Genomic DNA, 17,269 nt, shown 5'->3' on the forward strand with positions numbered 1-17,269 from the left:
TGAGCAACTTTAAGATGTATGGGCTTCAACTCCCAGAATTCCCCAGCTGGCCAATGTTGGTTTGGGGAATTGATGGACATCTACCCTGCCTTCTCAGGAGGCGTGGGTGGAAGAGGTTGAATGGGTGGGTTGACTATCTGATGGGAAAGGGGAGAGTTTTGGAGAGTAGGTTGTCCACAACTGTAGATGTTCAGAACTTCGTGTAACATGTGACTTGTGCCATTGGTTTCCCAGCTTTACTCCAGAAATACTTGGACAATTACGACTTGAGCATACGAGTGATTTACATCTTGGGCACCCTCGGGTTCTCCATCGGCACGGCGGTGATGGCCGTCTTTCCCAACGTCTACGTCGCCATGATCATGATCAGCACCATGGGAATCGTTTCCATGAGCATCTCCTATTGCCCATATGCACTTCTGGGACAGTATCACGATATCAAGCAGGTAGGTGGCCTCCTGGCTGGAATTCTGGGAGTTGAAGTCCACAAAGTCTTAAGGTTACAGCTCCTTTGGGATTGGAGAACACCAGTTAGGTCAGAGATGATTCTCCGGGATCTGGCAGAGGTGCTTTCCAATCAAAGTCATAGAGCATCGCTTACCTTCCACCCATTTTTAGATTCCTATACTATCACTAAATCAGGGATGCTCAACCTTAGCAACCTTAAGACTTGTGGACTTCGACTCCCAGAATTCCTCAGCCAACATGGCTAGCTGGGGAATTCTGGGAATTGCAGTCCACGGATGTTAAAGTTGCCGAGGTTGAAGACCCATGCACTAAACAGTACAATCACCAAATGGCCTGGGGTCTTTTAGCATTTTCACCTACCAAAAAGTTCACAGTTTTTAAGACTAACCAAGTCTGAGAGCTGTTGCGCAATTGCTAAGGTTATGTCCATGGAGATTCTCAGTCACCCGGGTCATGGTTGTCCAAAAGGACAACTAGATTTTGTTTTTCCTTGAAGACGTTTCCCTTCTCAGCCAAGAAACTTCTTCAGTTCTTGGATAAAGCTTCCAAAACTGAAGACGTTTCTTGGATGAGAAAAAAACAAAGAAGTCCAGTTCTGAACGGGCTCACTAAGAGAACTGTGGCAAGTCAAGGACTACCTGTATTTTATTTTATTTTTTTAACAAAAACGGTTCTGGCGCTTCTTCAGAAGAAGCGAAGGAGAGGTTGGGAACTACCTATGCACCAGTAGCAATAGGACTGATTTATATACTGCTTCACAGTGCTTTACAGCCCTCTTTAAGCGGTTTACAGAATCAGTCTCTTGCCCTCAACAATCTGGGTCCTCATTTTACCCACCTCGGAAGGACGGAAGGCTGAGTCAACCTTGAGCCCGTCAGGAATGAACTCCTGTCAGTGAGCTGAATTAGCCTTGCAATACTGCATTCTAATCACTATAACACCACCGTCCGTCCTTCCTTCCTCCCTCCCTCCCTTCCTCCTTCCTTCCTCCCTCCCTCTCTTCCTCCTTCCTTCCTTCCCAACCTTCCTTCCTCCCTCCCTCCCTCTCTCCCTTCCTTCCTTCCTTTCTTCCTTCCTCTCTTCCTTCCTTCCTTTTTAGCACTAGCACTTAGACTTATATACCGCTTCACGGGGCTTTCCAGCCTTCTCCAAGAAGTTTACAGAGTCAGCCTCTTGCCCCCAACAATCCAGGTCCTCATTTTACCCACCTCGGAAGGACGGAAGGCCGAGTCAACCTTGAGCCCGGTCAGGATCGAATTGTCAAACTGCCAGCAGCCGGCAGTCAGCAGAAGTAGCCTGCAGTACTGCATCCTCACCACTGCGCCACTACTGCAAACTCCTCCACCTTGACTTGTGTTTTGTTTTGTTTTGTGCTCTTTTTCGCAGTACATCCATCACAGCCCTGGCAACTCCAAGCGCGGCTTTGGCATCGATTGCGCCATCTTGTCGTGTCAGGTCTACATCTCCCAGATCCTGGTCGCTTCCGCCTTGGGAGGAGTGGTGGATGCCGTGGGCACCGTCCGGGTCATTCCGGTCGTGGCATCCGTGGGTTCTTTCCTGGGCTTCCTGACGGCCACCTTTTTGGTGATTTACCCAGATGTTGGGGAGAGTTCGAAGGAAGAGCAGAAGGAGTTGGCCCCGCCTGCCGCAGCAGAGAGCAGCGGCGGGAATCAGGAGAAACCGATGGTGATCAAACTCGCTCGCGGAAAAGATCCGGCTTCGCCAGAGGTGGAAAACGAGTCGGCCGTTTAAAGGCGTCTCCAGTCCCTCATGCACATTCCAAGCAATCCAAGATGCAAAACCCAGAACATCTTTCAAAGCAAAATTTTGAATTTTTAGCGGGCAGTCCCGTCCCCCCCCCCCACTGTTTTAATTTGCGGCAGGGGATTTTAGGGAGGGTGGGGGCGGGGGAAAGTTCTTTCACGCAATTGTGGAGCCCGGAGAATTTTTATGTTGACGGCTTTCTCTACAATCCAGAAAAATCTCCCCCTTTCTTTGAGGAGTTTTTAACGAAGAGAAAACGTTTTTTGGATTTCCGAGGCGGTTTTTAATCAACAAGCGGGAAACATGTCCTTCTGGTTTTGGTTTTTAAAAGTTACGACGTTCTTCTTTCTCTCTCTTTTTTTTGTTTTTCCCCTCCCCCGCCGATTATTCATTTGGACATTTCTTTATTTTTATTTTATTTTTGGGGGGAAAATTGGAAAGTTTGGGATTTAACTTAAGCCGTTCTTACTTCCGCTTTTTTTTTTTTTTTTAATGTTTTTCAGGAAAAAGAAAACTTTTGCTGTTATTTTGTCCAGGCCGTGTGGTTTTTCTTAAGACAATCAATTGCATTTGGTTGAAATTTGTGCATTTGTAGAAATCGATGCAATATTAAAATCGACAGCTTTTCCTTGGTTGGGGGGGGGGGGCGGTGTTTCTTCCCCCCTCCTGTCCTCTCTTGAACTTTGGCCTGGAACTCATTATTTTGGGAGTCAATGCTATTTTCTGCCCTCCCCCCCCCCCAAATTTTATGTGAAATTATCGCAGCAGAGTTAACAGTGGGGTGTACTCCTTTATTTATTTTTTAAAAATTAAAAAAATAAAATAAAACTCAGGCTGATGGGGTAATTTTCACTTTGGAGCCCAGGCAAATCTGGATCTATAGAAGCTGTTTTTGGTGGAAGGAAAGAGAATTTTAACCAGTTGGGATAGTGAGGAAAAGAACCTGGGGGGGGGGGGAAGGCTGTGACTATTGATACCAACAAACCGGGTCAGTCTGAATTTTTCAATTTTTTTTTTTTCTCCCAGCTTAGTGGCGTTTAAAAGCCGTTCATCTCCTTTTACGACAAAGCTGCTTGGGGAATCTCCATCATCAATCTCTTCAAGTAGATTGTGTGGGTTCTCACGGGTTTTGGTTTCTTTGGGGGGGGAGGGCGGGGCGGGGAGGGAGGGTTGTTGATTGCACTTTTTTCTGAAACTTCCAGGCTGGAAACGGCGGCGAACAGGTGGTCTCGCGAAAACCAAAGGCCTACCTCTGAGGTTTGCAGAGTAGCGAATATTTGTCTGCCTACGTATTCGATTGTTTGTTCGTTTTCCTTGCTTGCTTTTTTTTTTTCTTTTCTTAAAAACTTTCGGGCCTTCAAGAAAGCAACTTTTTTTCAAAACACTGCGGTTTTTTCTCGGGTTCAGGGGGGGGAGGTGTTTGTGAGATATCGCCGGAGTCTAAAAGAAATTCTTCCTCAGTCGAAACCTCCTAACCCGCCTTTCTCGTTTCTTTGGATGGGACGTTTGATTTGAGCGGTTCGCATACAATCCGTGCGTAAGGACCCCACCTTCTCCAACCGTGTCCTTCGAAGGCGCTGAAATTCTGCAACTGGAGGAAGCCGGAAATTCAGCAGGTCCAACACTTCAAAACTGAAAAAACAAAGGCATAATTTGGGACGGATTCCAGGGGAGCCCCTAGTAGGCCAGACTCTGATTCCATAACTACGTCAAGACGGGGCGTGTAGCCCCTTCGGTTTTTGGGCTCCTCTAGAAAGTTCTCCTCCCGTAGACGGTTTCCAGGTGGAGTGTTGCAAATTTGGGAGACTGTCTTGGTATTTTTTCGTTTTTCCTGCTGCTCCTTCCGGTAACATCTTTGTAAAACGCATGTCAGCGAGCCTAGCGGTTGAGAAGCAAGTATTTATCTTTCTCTATATATATATATATCCAATTCAGAGAAGCCGTTTTTAATCTCTTACTTGAATTGTCGATCCGTTTCTAAAGAAGCCGTTCAGTTTTACACAGCGGTAGCCGTCGTCCTTCGGCTGGAGTTTTGGAGAGCTCGGAGGAGGAGTTCAACCAAAGATGGGTGGATCTTGGATCCCACCGTAACGGTTCCCCGTCTTTGACTTGGTCAACCACGGCCCTGAGGACGGTCCCTGGTTTTACAGCATCTTCGGTCTTCGGCCAGTCCCGCCTCGTGCTTTTCAGTGGTCCTTTTACCTCTCCTCTTTACAGGGAATTTCACAGAAACTCGTTTTCTACCGGAGTTTCGTAGAACTATTTTTAAACTGACCGAAAGAATATTTTGTTTCTCCCTCTTCATCATCCATCCACCCACCCACCCACCCCTCCAAAAATACGTCATTTGGAACATTTGCTTTGGTTTTTTGTTTTTAAACAGGGAGACCTGAAGCCTATCAAAATTGGGAAACAGAGTTTACATCAGAGTTTTTAGCTAAGCATGTTCTCCTCCTGTCACACCCGGAGACTTTGCTATACCTAACACACGCAACTCCGCTACTCCCACCACCCAGCAATTTTAATTTACCACGAGAGAGGGGGTTTTAGCTGCTCAGTGCAATTCCTTTTAAATCTGCCATTTTAACTACGACGCTTGGCCTTTTTAGAAGGGCGTGAATTGGAGTCTCCATGATTTGTATGAAATGAGATGCTGATTTCATGCTAATTAACACGATGCTAATGCCATGCTCATTTTCTCTTCTTGGAGTTAAAAAGAAGAAGGAAAAAAAAACCCCACAATCCTCTCTCTCTCTCTCCAGCGGAATTTTGCTCTTTGAGTTGTTCGTTCCCTTCCCGGGGAAAAAAAGGTTGGTTTTCATTCCGTTCCATCAATAATCAAAATAAATAGATCCACATCCTGCTTGGCAGAGAAACCCGAAGAGTTCAAGATGGTGGCCACGATTGTATGGTTGATGCCACGCCCCACTTTTCTCCCCGCACATGCATTGCACCTCTTAAAAGGGGAGGAGCTTTGATCACGTAACGGCCATCTTGACTTCTTTTGTTGTCTTCACCCCAGCCTTCATCTGCGCCCGACTCAAAATCAAACAAGCAATGATGTGATGGTTTTCCTCCAAAGATAACTTCCTTTAGGGTGGGCATGGGGGGGGGGTCTCCAACCTTGGCCACTTTAAGACTTGCAGACAAGCTGTCTGGGAATTCTGGGAGTTGAAGCTCACAAGTCTTTATTCAAAAAAAAAAGTTTTTATTAGTCAAAAAAAGGTTTATACAAATACATATCAGGTATGGTAAATTTTCATTTTTCTTATCTAAAATAAGAATTTTACTCAAATTTTTTAACACATACAACAGCCATATGGCAAGCAGGTAACACGAAGTAACTAAGTTTACAAATTTTAAATACGTAATAAAGAAGGGTCAAGAATAAACAGAATATCGTACAAAAGAGAATAAGGAAAACCAACACAATCCCAAATATCTTTATCACTTCCTAGTTTTGGATCTCAGAACTCTGGGTTCAGCCTGACCCAACTCCAGGGCCGCAACAGCGGCAGCCGCTCCGCCCATGATCTATAACCTCCCTTCTTCAATTCCTGGGTCATCTGATTCCAGGAGGCTTTGTGTTCCTCCACATAGGCCGTAGCCTCCGCAATTGTACTGATTTTTTCGTAATGCCCTCCCGGAAAATCATCAATCCTCTGGCATCAGCCATCTGAAGCCCACTCCTTCTGGTACAATTTGCTTGACAAAAATAATATTTCTTTCTTTTTCACGTACCTGTCTGGGAATCTGCCTCAGAATGGCTATCTCCTGCCCCTGTAAATCAGTGCCCCACTCCTATGTTTTCTAAGAATTTCATCTCTCGTCTCTCTTCTCACAAATTTGACATGAACCTCTCTGGGAACTGCATGCGTGCGTGCATATTGCGAATTAACTCTATAAACTCGATCCACATCCCAATTCATGAAATCAACACCTCTCCCAAGAAATTCTCCCAACAATTTAGTCACAACATCTCTCAAGTCTTCTTGGTCCACTTCTTCCAAATTTTGAAACCTAAGGAAATAAGACATTTTATCCATCTGTAGTCCAAGCACAGCATTGCCTGTCGTCTCCTCTCTTTTCTGCACTGCCCGCATCTCACCCTCCAAACCTTCCACTTTCTGCTTGTTTTCTGCTGAAACTTGTTGAGTATCCTTTAAATCCTTTTGGATAGTCACAATTTCTGCTCTTATTTCAGTCAATTTCTTGTCCATATTAGATAACTTTTCCAAAATTCTCTCCATCTCTCCAGCAGTTGGTCTCTGACCTTTGCCATTAAGGAAAAAAAAATACAAAATCCTCAGGCAGGCACAGTATCCTTGTAATTTCCTCCGGATCCACCAGGGGGCACTCACAGGAGCAACGAGTCCAGAGTACAGTTAGTCAACCAGGAAGCCGAAGGGAAGTGATGTCATCAAAATTCTCATAGTGAAGGCGGAAGCTGGACGCCACCACTGTTCCCCAGAAGGAGGGGGGGCCTCAAACCTTCCCTCCTAAATTTCTCCATCACCTCTTCTCTCCAGAGCTCCACAAAACCGGTAATCTTCTTATTTTAAGTTCTCCTCTCTCCAGAATAACTCGTGCTCCTTCCAACCGCAGGGGAGAAAAAACCCCCCCGCACTCCGGAGCACTCCACTCACATTTACCGATATTCCCTTCCCTTCTCCTCCTCAATTCTTCTCCGTTCCCTGTTCACCACCAGGCTGCTGCAGTTATAAATCCAATGCCCCGGTGTCACCGGGCACAGCGGCCCAGGCGACGACCAAAATAATGGCCGCGGCCTGTGGCCTCCAAACCCCGCCAAGCCTAGGACGCGCCAGCATCGGTCCCCACAGTCCTGCGGCAGGTGTCCTTTTCGGAACACCTGGCCCCTGAGGGCCTCGGCGGCGGCCGGATTCGGGCGCTGGAGGCAGGAGAAGCCTTCCAGACGTCCGTTGCCGCTGGACACCAGAAGTCGTCTCCTCGAAGCTCACAAGTCTTAAAGTGGCCATGGTTGGAGACCTTTGCTTTAGGCCAGGATGAGTCAAAACAGTATGCTTGGTCCTTTCTGGCTAATTGAGAAGGTCTCGCCCATCGTTCTTGGTTCTGGGATGGGAAAGGGAAGGCCTCTTAGATGTTGGGCTAGGAAAGTGGACCTGTGTTTTGGTCCTTGCCCTTTTGAGCCATTGGGTAAACCACACTGCCAAACCCAAGTTAGTTTTCTGCCCAGTTCTGGTGAGGAAGGACCTCTTCCTCAGCAGACTTGGAAGTCCCATCTTCTCGGCGTTGCTCATGTTTAGAGTTCCTGGCAGAATCACTCCCCGTTTATCTCTGGAGGTTTATCTTAAGAACATCAAAGTGCTTTCAAACTTTGCTGCCCTGATGTCTGAAAAGTGACGTGTAGGGCTATCGTTAAATTGGTATTAAATTAAATGGAAATTAGACCCGAGCTTTAGATTCGTAGGTCTCTTTGTCTATCTGGAAGACAAAGCTTTGCTTTTTAAAAAAACAAAGTGATTTAATCACGTGTCATTAAAACCCAGGATACGATTTGGGTCTTTCTCATTCAATCCAAGACCCCCAAACTATATTGAACAAAAACTGTAGCGTAATTTGAGAGTTTTTTGATAGCGAAAAGCAACCCTGGCAGTATATTTTGGTTTGGGCCTTGGGATGAAAACAAAATTCACCGCAGCCTAGAAATGCTTCTATTTCCACTGAAAAAATCCTCATCCTTTCAGGTTGTTCAATTAAAACCCACATTTTTTTTCCTTCCATGTGATGCATGTTATCTTGTCTATCAAATTCAGCTGGCCGTTGACCAGATTTTCTTTAGGAAGTACAGAAATTTATTTTTTTATTGGACGTGACAAGTTTTCATCATTTTAGGGTGAATTAGGAGGTGGGGGGAAAAAAGCAATAACCCGTTTTCCATTCATTTTGGGAAATGGGCTTTTCTTTGGTTATGAAGACTTTTACCCAACCAGCTGTTAAAATACTCTATAATGTTTCAAGCACCTGTTCCCTCGTGCAGACCCTCTTAGAGTTTTGTCAACAAAGGGACCTCCTTCGCTCCCAAAGACAACGGAGGTTGGGCGAGCAGCTCATCTTGAGAAGGAATTTGATTCTTTCAGGTCCTCTGATGGACCATTTAATTTAGAGCAGGGGTCTCCAACCTTGGCAACTTTAAAAGTTGTGGACTTCAGCTCCCAGAATTCTGGGAGCTGAAGTCCACAACTTTTAAAGTTGCCAAGGTTGGAGACCCCTGATTTAGAGTATTCTTTGCCACTGGAGAACCTCTGGACAAGATCTCCGGTCCATCGTGGCAGTCTTCCTCCATGCTAAAACTCCTGCAGGGAGAACTTTTGGAAGAACGGGCACCTCTGATTTTAAATGTTCTGGAAAGATCTCCGGCAGAGATTCCAAAACCAAGTTCAGTTAGAGCTGAACTGTATCGTGCGTCATTTGCTGTTCTGATTTGGGTTGAACACAACTGAGGCCTTCAACTCCTGGTAGGCTGGGGCTTCAAGGAGGCTTTTCAGGTACACGCAGAGCAAGAGGAAGAGAAGGAAGCCATTCTGCCCCAGCACATTAAAAATAAAAAACAGAACTGGCATATGCTCCTGGGTAGAAGCTGCTGGTTACTTTCTAAACCAGGGGTCTCCAACCTTGGCAACTTGAAGACTTGTGGACTTCAACTCCCAGAATTCTTGTGGACTTCAACTCTGGGAGTTGAAGTCCACAAGTCTTCAAGTTGCCAAGGTTGGAGACCCCTGTTCTAGATCCAATTTGATTGAAGCTCAGTTTGGAAAGTTCATCTAGCTCTTTTTACTTTTCGGTCAATTCACCTTCGATCCGTCCTCATTCCTTTAAATCACTTGAGCCCGTGCTCCTGCCATTGTTTTAGACCCTGGGTTTGCCAAGCCCTACAACTTTTCCATGCCCTGCTAACAAGCGGCAGTCCATGTTCAATTTGAGTTTGCAGCTTCCTCAGCACTTGCGCACGAAGTCCTAGCCGGTCGTGCGGAGGAAGCGGGGAAGATCGGAAGCGCCTTCTTGTTTTCGTTCATTCGTGCAGAGGGCTTTGCTTTCCCGCTCATATAAGCCAAATCAAAGTTAGGGACATCCAAAGTTGCAGAAAGTTTGAAAATTGGGGGCTCGTGTTGCAGAAAGGAAGAGAGACCCAGAAAAGGTGGGGGGAGCCAAAATTGTTTTGGTTGTATCCTAAGCTGTGGATTTTGAAGTTTGCATGTAGATCCCAGAGCAGTGATTTTTTATTTTATATTTTTGCAAGAAAAGATCAAACAAAGTCATTTGCAAAAAAAAAGAAAGAAAGAAAAGAAATCCAGAGTCCCTGTTTCCATGTTGCGCTTGCAACTTCATCGGTAACGTACGTCTTACTAGAATCTTCTTGATGGTTGGGTGGAGATCAGAGGAGAATCTGCAACAGGGAAAAAGGTTCATGGGATCATAAGAAGTTTCTCTAGCACTTCCCCAGACAGTTGGAATTCCACTGCATCGCTGAATATTTTGCCACCTGTGGTGGAACGAATTTAGGATGAGTCGGCTCCTAATATTGTAACTGCCTTTGGTGAGGATCTTCCTTGGAATAATTCCTCGGTCACCGAGGAATCACAAAACGGACCGGGTTCTGTAGCGTCATCCAAAGTTGCCGATACATACAACTTTGGAAGTTCTCCTGTAGCTGTAACATCGATTTGCTCCAAATGTCAGGAAGGGACGGTGTGGGGCAGGGGTCTCCAACCTTGGCAACTTGAAGACTCCCCGAGTTGATGTCCACAAGTCTTCAAGTTGTCAAGGTTGGAGACCCCTGGCGTGGGGTGATCACATTCCCAGAGCAACTTCCTAAGAGCTGAGATCTTGCTTTCTTCAGAATCAGGAAAGGGGCCCGAGACATCCAGCTTTTCCAGAGGTCAAGGTGTCACCCCTTACTAGAGGTAGTAGCCCTGTCGAGCTATTCTCAGCCTCCAATGTCACGGGTGATCATGAAGTAGCTTTTCCAACCGTCCGGTCAGTTTTTTTAATTTTGTCTTTAATTCTTGGTGCAACCCGGATCTGCCCCTTGCTTGCTTGGTAGTTAAATGGCCAGCTGAATTTTTTGTTTTTAATGTTCTGTTTTGTTTTTATTTTGAAAAAAATAAATAAATGCCTCATCTACTGAAAAGCTGCATATAGGCATCTCATAAAGAAAATAAATAAATAAATATAAGTATATATAGATATCTATAATTAGTTCCATTGTGAACTGGCCATAAGAAACTTCCTTTTTTATCAACTTATTAAGTTGGAGCACTATACTAGCTCTTGCTGAGTTTAGCAATGTTTATAAGTGTGTGTTAAACACATAAACGTTTCACGTGGACTGCAGGAAAAGGGATAACCAAGACGCCGAGTGCGAGTGGCGTTAGCGACTGGGATGATATGATTTCACCACAGATAATTTTTTTTTTGTTTTTGGTGTTTGTTTGTTTTCCTGGACTTCATTGCATGAGAAAAACAGATTTAACTGTTCCGCACTTTTGATCTGTCGGTATATTTCTTTTTTTTTTTTTTTTCCCATGTATCGTTAGAAGTGGCTGAATGTAAAAAAAAAAGTTTCAAAAGTTCAGAGTTACATGTGCTCAATCCATTGTTCCACAGTTCAATCTTAATAAACATTTCAATAAGACAGATTGGTTGGTGTCTTATCTCTGCGGGGATGGGGAGGGCAGGAATCATTCTGGAGTGTTCGGACCCAGCTCCCCAAACACGACAAACTCTCTGACACGAACTCAAAAGATTCCTTTATTAGGAGCGCCGGCAGCCCCGGCAAAAAGTTTATCTTACAAGCTAACAAGTCCAGCCAGCCGGAAGATGAATAGTTGTCTGCCACATCTATTCATCTCCGCCCCCTGCCTTTTTATCCCCAGAGCTAGATTAGGGCTTTGCTAGCAGCGGTGACTCTTCCTTCCCCAGGACTGGCCCATAGATTTCCACTGCTCTCCTCTCCTCTGCCTTCTGCACATCAGGCACTGTGTCGTGTCCCACCCCCCACTCCGACGAACGAGTCAAGGAAGTCCGTAACCAATTTGGCAACGAAGCCTCTGCAGCTTGCCAAGTTCCTCCGAGGTTTCTCAGGGCAGGCAGGAGTCCAAGTTGGGACTTCAGCGATAGGACTTTGCTTGACTCAATGTTGGAATGCCAAAAGCAGGTCCTTTATATAGGCTGTGGGGTGTGGCTCCATGACTCAGCATTTATCCAGGCCTGCCCCTCCCTTCCTTCTGCTGGCGTCGCCTCTCAGATCTCCGGAAGCGAGGGTCCTCCTACTCTGAATTGTCTTTAGCTGGATCTGCTGGCAGCTTCTGGGAAAGGGAGGGGTCGGAGTAGGGCAGAGTAATTCCAGCACCTGGCTGACATCATACTCTGATCCAATGCCAGCTCCTTCCCGGGATCCCGTGGTAATCTTCTTCCGCAGGTCTCTGGTTGTCAATCATATCAGGAATGCAATGTCCGTTAGAGTTTGCGCTCAAACATTCCTGTTGAATTCAAAACATTAATCTCCCCTCCCACCTTAATTATGTCAGACCGACACTCTTAAAGGCCCCTCTCTACTTAACTTGAATCCAATAGCTATTTACATTAGAAATACAATCCCATGCTATCTAACAACTGAATATAAGGAATACAAAGAGATACGAAGTTTGGAGTGGAGGCTGACACCAACAAAACAAAACCTGAACAACACAAAAGAACGATGAAATGAACGAATGAATGAATGAATGAATAAAATCAAGCAAGCAAGCCACCCACCCAGAGAGGGAATAAAAAGGAAGGAAGAGGCGTCAATGGATACAAACCAACTTGCACAAACTGAACAAATCAATACCCAAATCACCCAGCTGTTGTGATGCTGTTCACATCAATTGCCAATCCTTTTGCTAAGGACGGTTGTGTCCTTTCCCAGTTTTATAACACGCAATGTCGCAGCTCTTAGGCACCAGTTTGCAAGCCCCCCCATGCCTCCTTATCTAACAGTATGTCAGATGTCAGATCCGTAGTGGTCTCTCCGCTTGTCTTCTTACAAGACATTTCATTACCCAACTAGGTAACATCATCAGTGCTGCTCGCTGAGTTTAGAGAACCTCAAGGACTTCCCAGTTCAACCCTCCGCCCTCTATTTGTATGTTAAGTTTTCCCCAAAGTGGCCTTCCCCAGATGTCTTTCTCACCAGAGTAGACCCCGTGGCCAAGATGTTTAGGGCGTGGGGAAATGACAGAATATTAGCAGCGGCTGCAAACAAATGAAATTGTTTTCTATTGATTTGTGTGGGACCTGAAGCTTTGCGCAAAACCAGCCATTCCCCCCCTCCCTTTAAATTACAATCAGATCGGCTTATCAAGAGCAGTTTGAGGTGCCCTGTTATTTTCCCCAGATTGTTTTCTAACACTTCCTTCATCATCTCCATCCTCTTCATGCATCCCAACAACTCAAAGAGGCCGAGAGAGGGAGAATTGAAAGGGAGAACCTGCCTTGGTCAGGGAGATAATAAATCAATAATAAATCAATGTCAAGCTATTCTCCGAAGCGCCTGAAGGCAGGAGAAGAAGCGATGGATGGAAACTAATCAAGGAGAGAAGCAACCGAGAATTAAGGGTAGAAATTTCCTGACAGTTAGAAATAATGAATCAGTGGAACAACTTGCCTCCAGAAGTTTAGGTGCTCCATCACTGGAGGTTTTTAAGAAGGGATCAATCAATCAATCCAAATAGAGCTGGAAGGGACCTTGGAGATCTTCTAGTCCATCCCCCTGCTCAAACAAGAGACCCTATACCAAATGATGGTTAACCTTTTTAGTGCTGAGTGCCCAAAGGGCGTACTTGCGAGCGCAAATGCACGTGATTGTGCCAGGATCCCCAAAACGCAATGCGAGCGGCCCCCTGCACATGCGCGCGCCCCCCACGTGCTCCACTTTGGCTTCCAAGTTGGTGCAGGAGGCTTTCCAAGCTCAAAACAGGGCACAGGTGGCCCGTTTTGGGCTTGAAAAGCCTCCTGCAACAACCTGGAAGCCAAAACAGGGTGTGGGGGAGGGGCGTATGAAGCCCCCCGCCCCCCATTTTGGGTCTGGAAAGTTTCCTGCACCAACCTGGAAGCCAAAATGGAGCACAGGGGGCACACAAGGCCCCCCACACCCCGTTTTGGGCCCAGAAATTTTTCTGCACCAACCTGCACCCCCCCCCCGTGCATGCGCTCCACCCCACCCCACACATACGCGCACGTCCCCCATGCGTCCCACCTCCTGCGCATATGCGGCAAAGACCCAAAGACCATCTGGCCGGTGGGAGGTGCACACACATGCGTGTTGGAGCTGAGCTGATGCAACGGCTGGCGTGCCCGCAGAGAGGGCTCTGCGTGCCACCTATGGCACACATAGGTTCACCATCACGGCCCTATAGCATTTCAGACAAGGGGCTATCCAATTTCTTTCTAAAAACCTATAGTGATGGAGCACCCACATCTGAGCCAGTGGTGGGTTTCACATTTTTTTTACTACCGGTTCTGTGGGTGTGGCTTGATAGGAGTGGCTTTGCTTGGTGGGCGTGGCTTGGTGAGTGTGGCAGGGGAAGGATACTGTAAAATCTCCATTCCCACCCCACTCCAGGTGAAGGATACTGTAAAATCTCCATTCCCACCCCACTCCAGGGGAAGGATACTGTAAAATCCCCATTTCCTCCTGATCAGCTGGGACTCCGGAGGCAGAGAATAGATGGGGGCAGGGCCAGTCAGAATTTTTACTACCGGTTCTCCAAACTACTCAAAATTTCCGCTACCGGTTCTCCAGAACTGGTCAGAACCTGCGGAAACCCACCTCTGATCTGAGCCAAGATCAGATGAACTTAGAAAGGTCTCTGGGGAAAATCCGTATTTCCCCACCCACCCCACCCCACCCCACCCCCCACCCCCGGCAGAAACTAGAGATTTTAAGTGGTGAGGAAGGAGCCAAAGCTGCTAAGAAACCACTTGAGGGTGGCAGGGCCGGAGTTATGGAGGGTGAGATTTTAAAATGCCTGTAACTTTGGCGATGGGATGGGAGGAAATCTAAAGTGTTGACAGATTCGAATTTATGGACAGATCTATTTAGGGGCTTGCCAAATGCTTTTGGAGCGGGCTGTCTAAATATAAACACTGGATGAAGGATGAACTCGGGGATCTTTTTCATAGCATAAATCGTTAGGTCAACTTAGTGCTGCCAAATTTTTTTTTTTTAATTTACATTTATATCCCGCCCTTCTCCGAAGACTCAGGGCGGCTTACAGTGTGTAAGGCAATAGTCTCATTCTATTTGTATATTTACAAAGTCAATTTATTGCCCCCCCAACAATCTGGGTCCTCATTTTACCTACCTTATAAAGGATGGAAGGCTGAGTCAACCTTGGACCTGGTGGGACTAGAACCTGCAGTAATTGCAGGCAGCTGTGTTTTAATAACAGGCTTCTTACAGCCTGAGCCACACCGCGGCCCAGCAATAATAATAATAATAATAATAATAATAATAATAATAATAATAATAATAATAATAATAATAAATATAATAAATAATAATAATAATTAATAATAATTAATAATTAATAATTAATAATAATAATAATTATTATTATTATTAATAATAATAATAATAATAATAATAATAATAATAATAATAATAATAATAATAATAATAATAATAATAATAATAATAATAACCAGACACCAGTGAGGAAACAGTGGGAACACCACAAAGAGTAAATAAGGGAATAGCGCTAGGGAGGCTCTGGGTCAAACAAATCCATCTTCCATTGTGGAAACTCAATGGGGCACTTTGACCTATCCGTCTCTCTCTCTCAGTCCATCCTACTTTACAAGTTGTTGTAGGGATTAAATAAACAGAGAGCTTCAGAAGAACTCCAGAAGGAAAGAGGGACATAAATCTAATGAATGAACGGATCCAGGAAGTCATTCAGAGCGTGTGAGGTCCTTGGTGCTCTCTGAACTCCGTTGCTTTCTTGAAGACGTTTCATTACCCAACTAGGGAACATCATCAGTGTTAGAAAGGACTCTCTGTTTACATATAAGTGGTTTGCCCTAGCCATGTTGGGTGGGAGCGTGCTGGTAGTTCTATGACCAGACAAACCTAAAAGACGACTTAATGAATTTCTGGAGGCAAGTTGTTCCACTGGTCAATTGTTCTCACTGTTAGGAAATTTCTCCTTAGTTCTGGGTTGATTGTCTCATTGATCAATTTCCATCCATTGCTTCTTATCCTGCTCTCAGGTGCTTTGGAGAATAAGGGGCCTCTGTGGCTCAGACTGGTAAGACAGTCTGTTATTAACACAGCTGCCTGCAATTACTGCAGGTTCTAGTCCCACCAGGCCCAAGGTTGACCCAGCCTTCCATCCTTTATAAGATAGGTAAAATGAGGACCCAGATTGTTGGGGGCAATAAGTTGACTTTGTATATAAATATACAAATAGAATGAAGACTATTGCTAACACAGTGTAAGCCGCCCTGAGTCTTCAGAGAAGGGCGGGATATAAATGCAAATAAAAATAAAAAAATAAAATAAAATAAATAAGTTGACCCCCTCCCTCTCTGTGGCAGCTCTTCAAATATTGGGAGATGCTATCCTGTCTCCCCTGGTCCTTCTCTTCACCAGACTAGCCATGCCCAGTTCCTGCAACCGTTCATCGTATGTTTTATTCTCCAGGCCCCTAATCATCTTTGTTGCTCTTCTCTGCACTCTTTCTTAGAGTCTCAACATCTTTTTTACATCGTGAGGACCAAAACTGGATGCAGGATTCTAGGTGTGGCCTTACTAAGGCTTTACAGAGCGGTATTATTACCTGATGTGATCTCGATTGAATCCCTCCGTTAATGCAATTTAGGATTGCATTGGCTTTTTTTTGGCTGCCGCTACGCACTTTCTGGCTTGGTTCTTCCCTTTCCCATTAGAAAATGGACAGGGCTGCCCTCCCCTCCTTTGACCAAGAGCCCTGACCGTTAAAGGGGCAGTTTGTGTCCTCCAAATATTCTCCCTTGGATAAGAACTTTGTCCACTTCATCCACCCACTCACTTAGGAAATTGGCCTGAGAGCGGATTTAGGACTCAGATTCCAAGCTTCGATTCATCGGGTGGTTTTTAATCACAGGACTTTATCAAAAGGAGGCAAAATGCAGAGAACAAAAAAAAGGCAGCGAGGCAGACAAAGGACATTTCCAGGGTGACTCAGCTGTTCCTTTTCCTGAAGCCACACGGTAATTCCTCAAGGAAGCGAACAAAAGCTTGCACGGGGATTAGGTGTGCAAAAGACTGCCCTGGTGTGACTGTTTTGTACAATCACAGGGGAAACACCCTCGAATGCTTTCTCTTGTGCGTCTCCTCTCTCTGGAAATTGCTCCCATGGGAATAGAGGTAAGCCCTCGACTTACAACCGTTCATTTAGTGACCGTTCAAAGTTACGACGGCATGGCGAAAAGTGACTTACGACCGTTGTTTCACAGGTTAAGACCGTCGTAGCGTTTCCCGCGATCACATGCTTAAAATTCAGACACTCGGCACAGTGGTTCATACTTACGGCCGTCGCTGTGTCCTGAGGACACGTGATGGCCTTTTGCAAACTTTTGACAAGCGAAGTCCAAGGGGAAGCCAGAGTCACTTAACAGCCAGGTTACTAACTTATCAACTGCAGCAATTTACTTAACAACCAGGGAGGCAAGGAAGGGACAAAACTCAATGGACGCGTCTCACTTAACAACAGAAATTTTGTACTCAATTGTTGTCATAAGTCAAGGACTACCTGTAACAGGGAGCCATTTCTAGTGGGACATTTCAGACGGTTCCATGAATGAGGTTCTCTTTAGAACGAAGGCAGTGGACTAACTGATCTTCCAACCCTTCTATTTTTCACTTCCATTGTAAAATTACATTTTACAAGACAGCTCTTACAAAAGAGCAACCAGGATGATTAAGGGACTGGAGACTAAAACATACGATGAACGGTTGCAGGAACTGGGCATG

The 17,269-nt window shown here is 45.5% G+C and overlaps 1 protein-coding gene across 2 annotated transcripts in view; it reads left to right on the forward strand.

The window, feature by feature from the left end:
* Positions 1–3,376, forward strand: part of SLC45A4 (solute carrier family 45 member 4) — a 118,677-nt gene extending 115,301 nt beyond the window's left edge. For both annotated transcript variants that reach the window (XM_058175548.1, XM_058175549.1), the window contains exons 7-8: positions 235–446; positions 1,855–3,376. In XM_058175548.1, coding sequence (XP_058031531.1) covers positions 235–446; positions 1,855–2,220 — 578 coding nt within the window. In that variant the 3' untranslated portion in view covers positions 2,221–3,376. The remainder of the gene's footprint in view (positions 1–234; positions 447–1,854) is intronic.
* The last annotated feature ends 13,893 nt before the right edge of the window (positions 3,377–17,269 follow it).

Source organism: Ahaetulla prasina, chromosome 3 (assembly GCF_028640845.1).
Source record: "Ahaetulla prasina isolate Xishuangbanna chromosome 3, ASM2864084v1, whole genome shotgun sequence".
Taxonomy (NCBI): domain Eukaryota; kingdom Metazoa; phylum Chordata; class Lepidosauria; order Squamata; family Colubridae; genus Ahaetulla; species Ahaetulla prasina.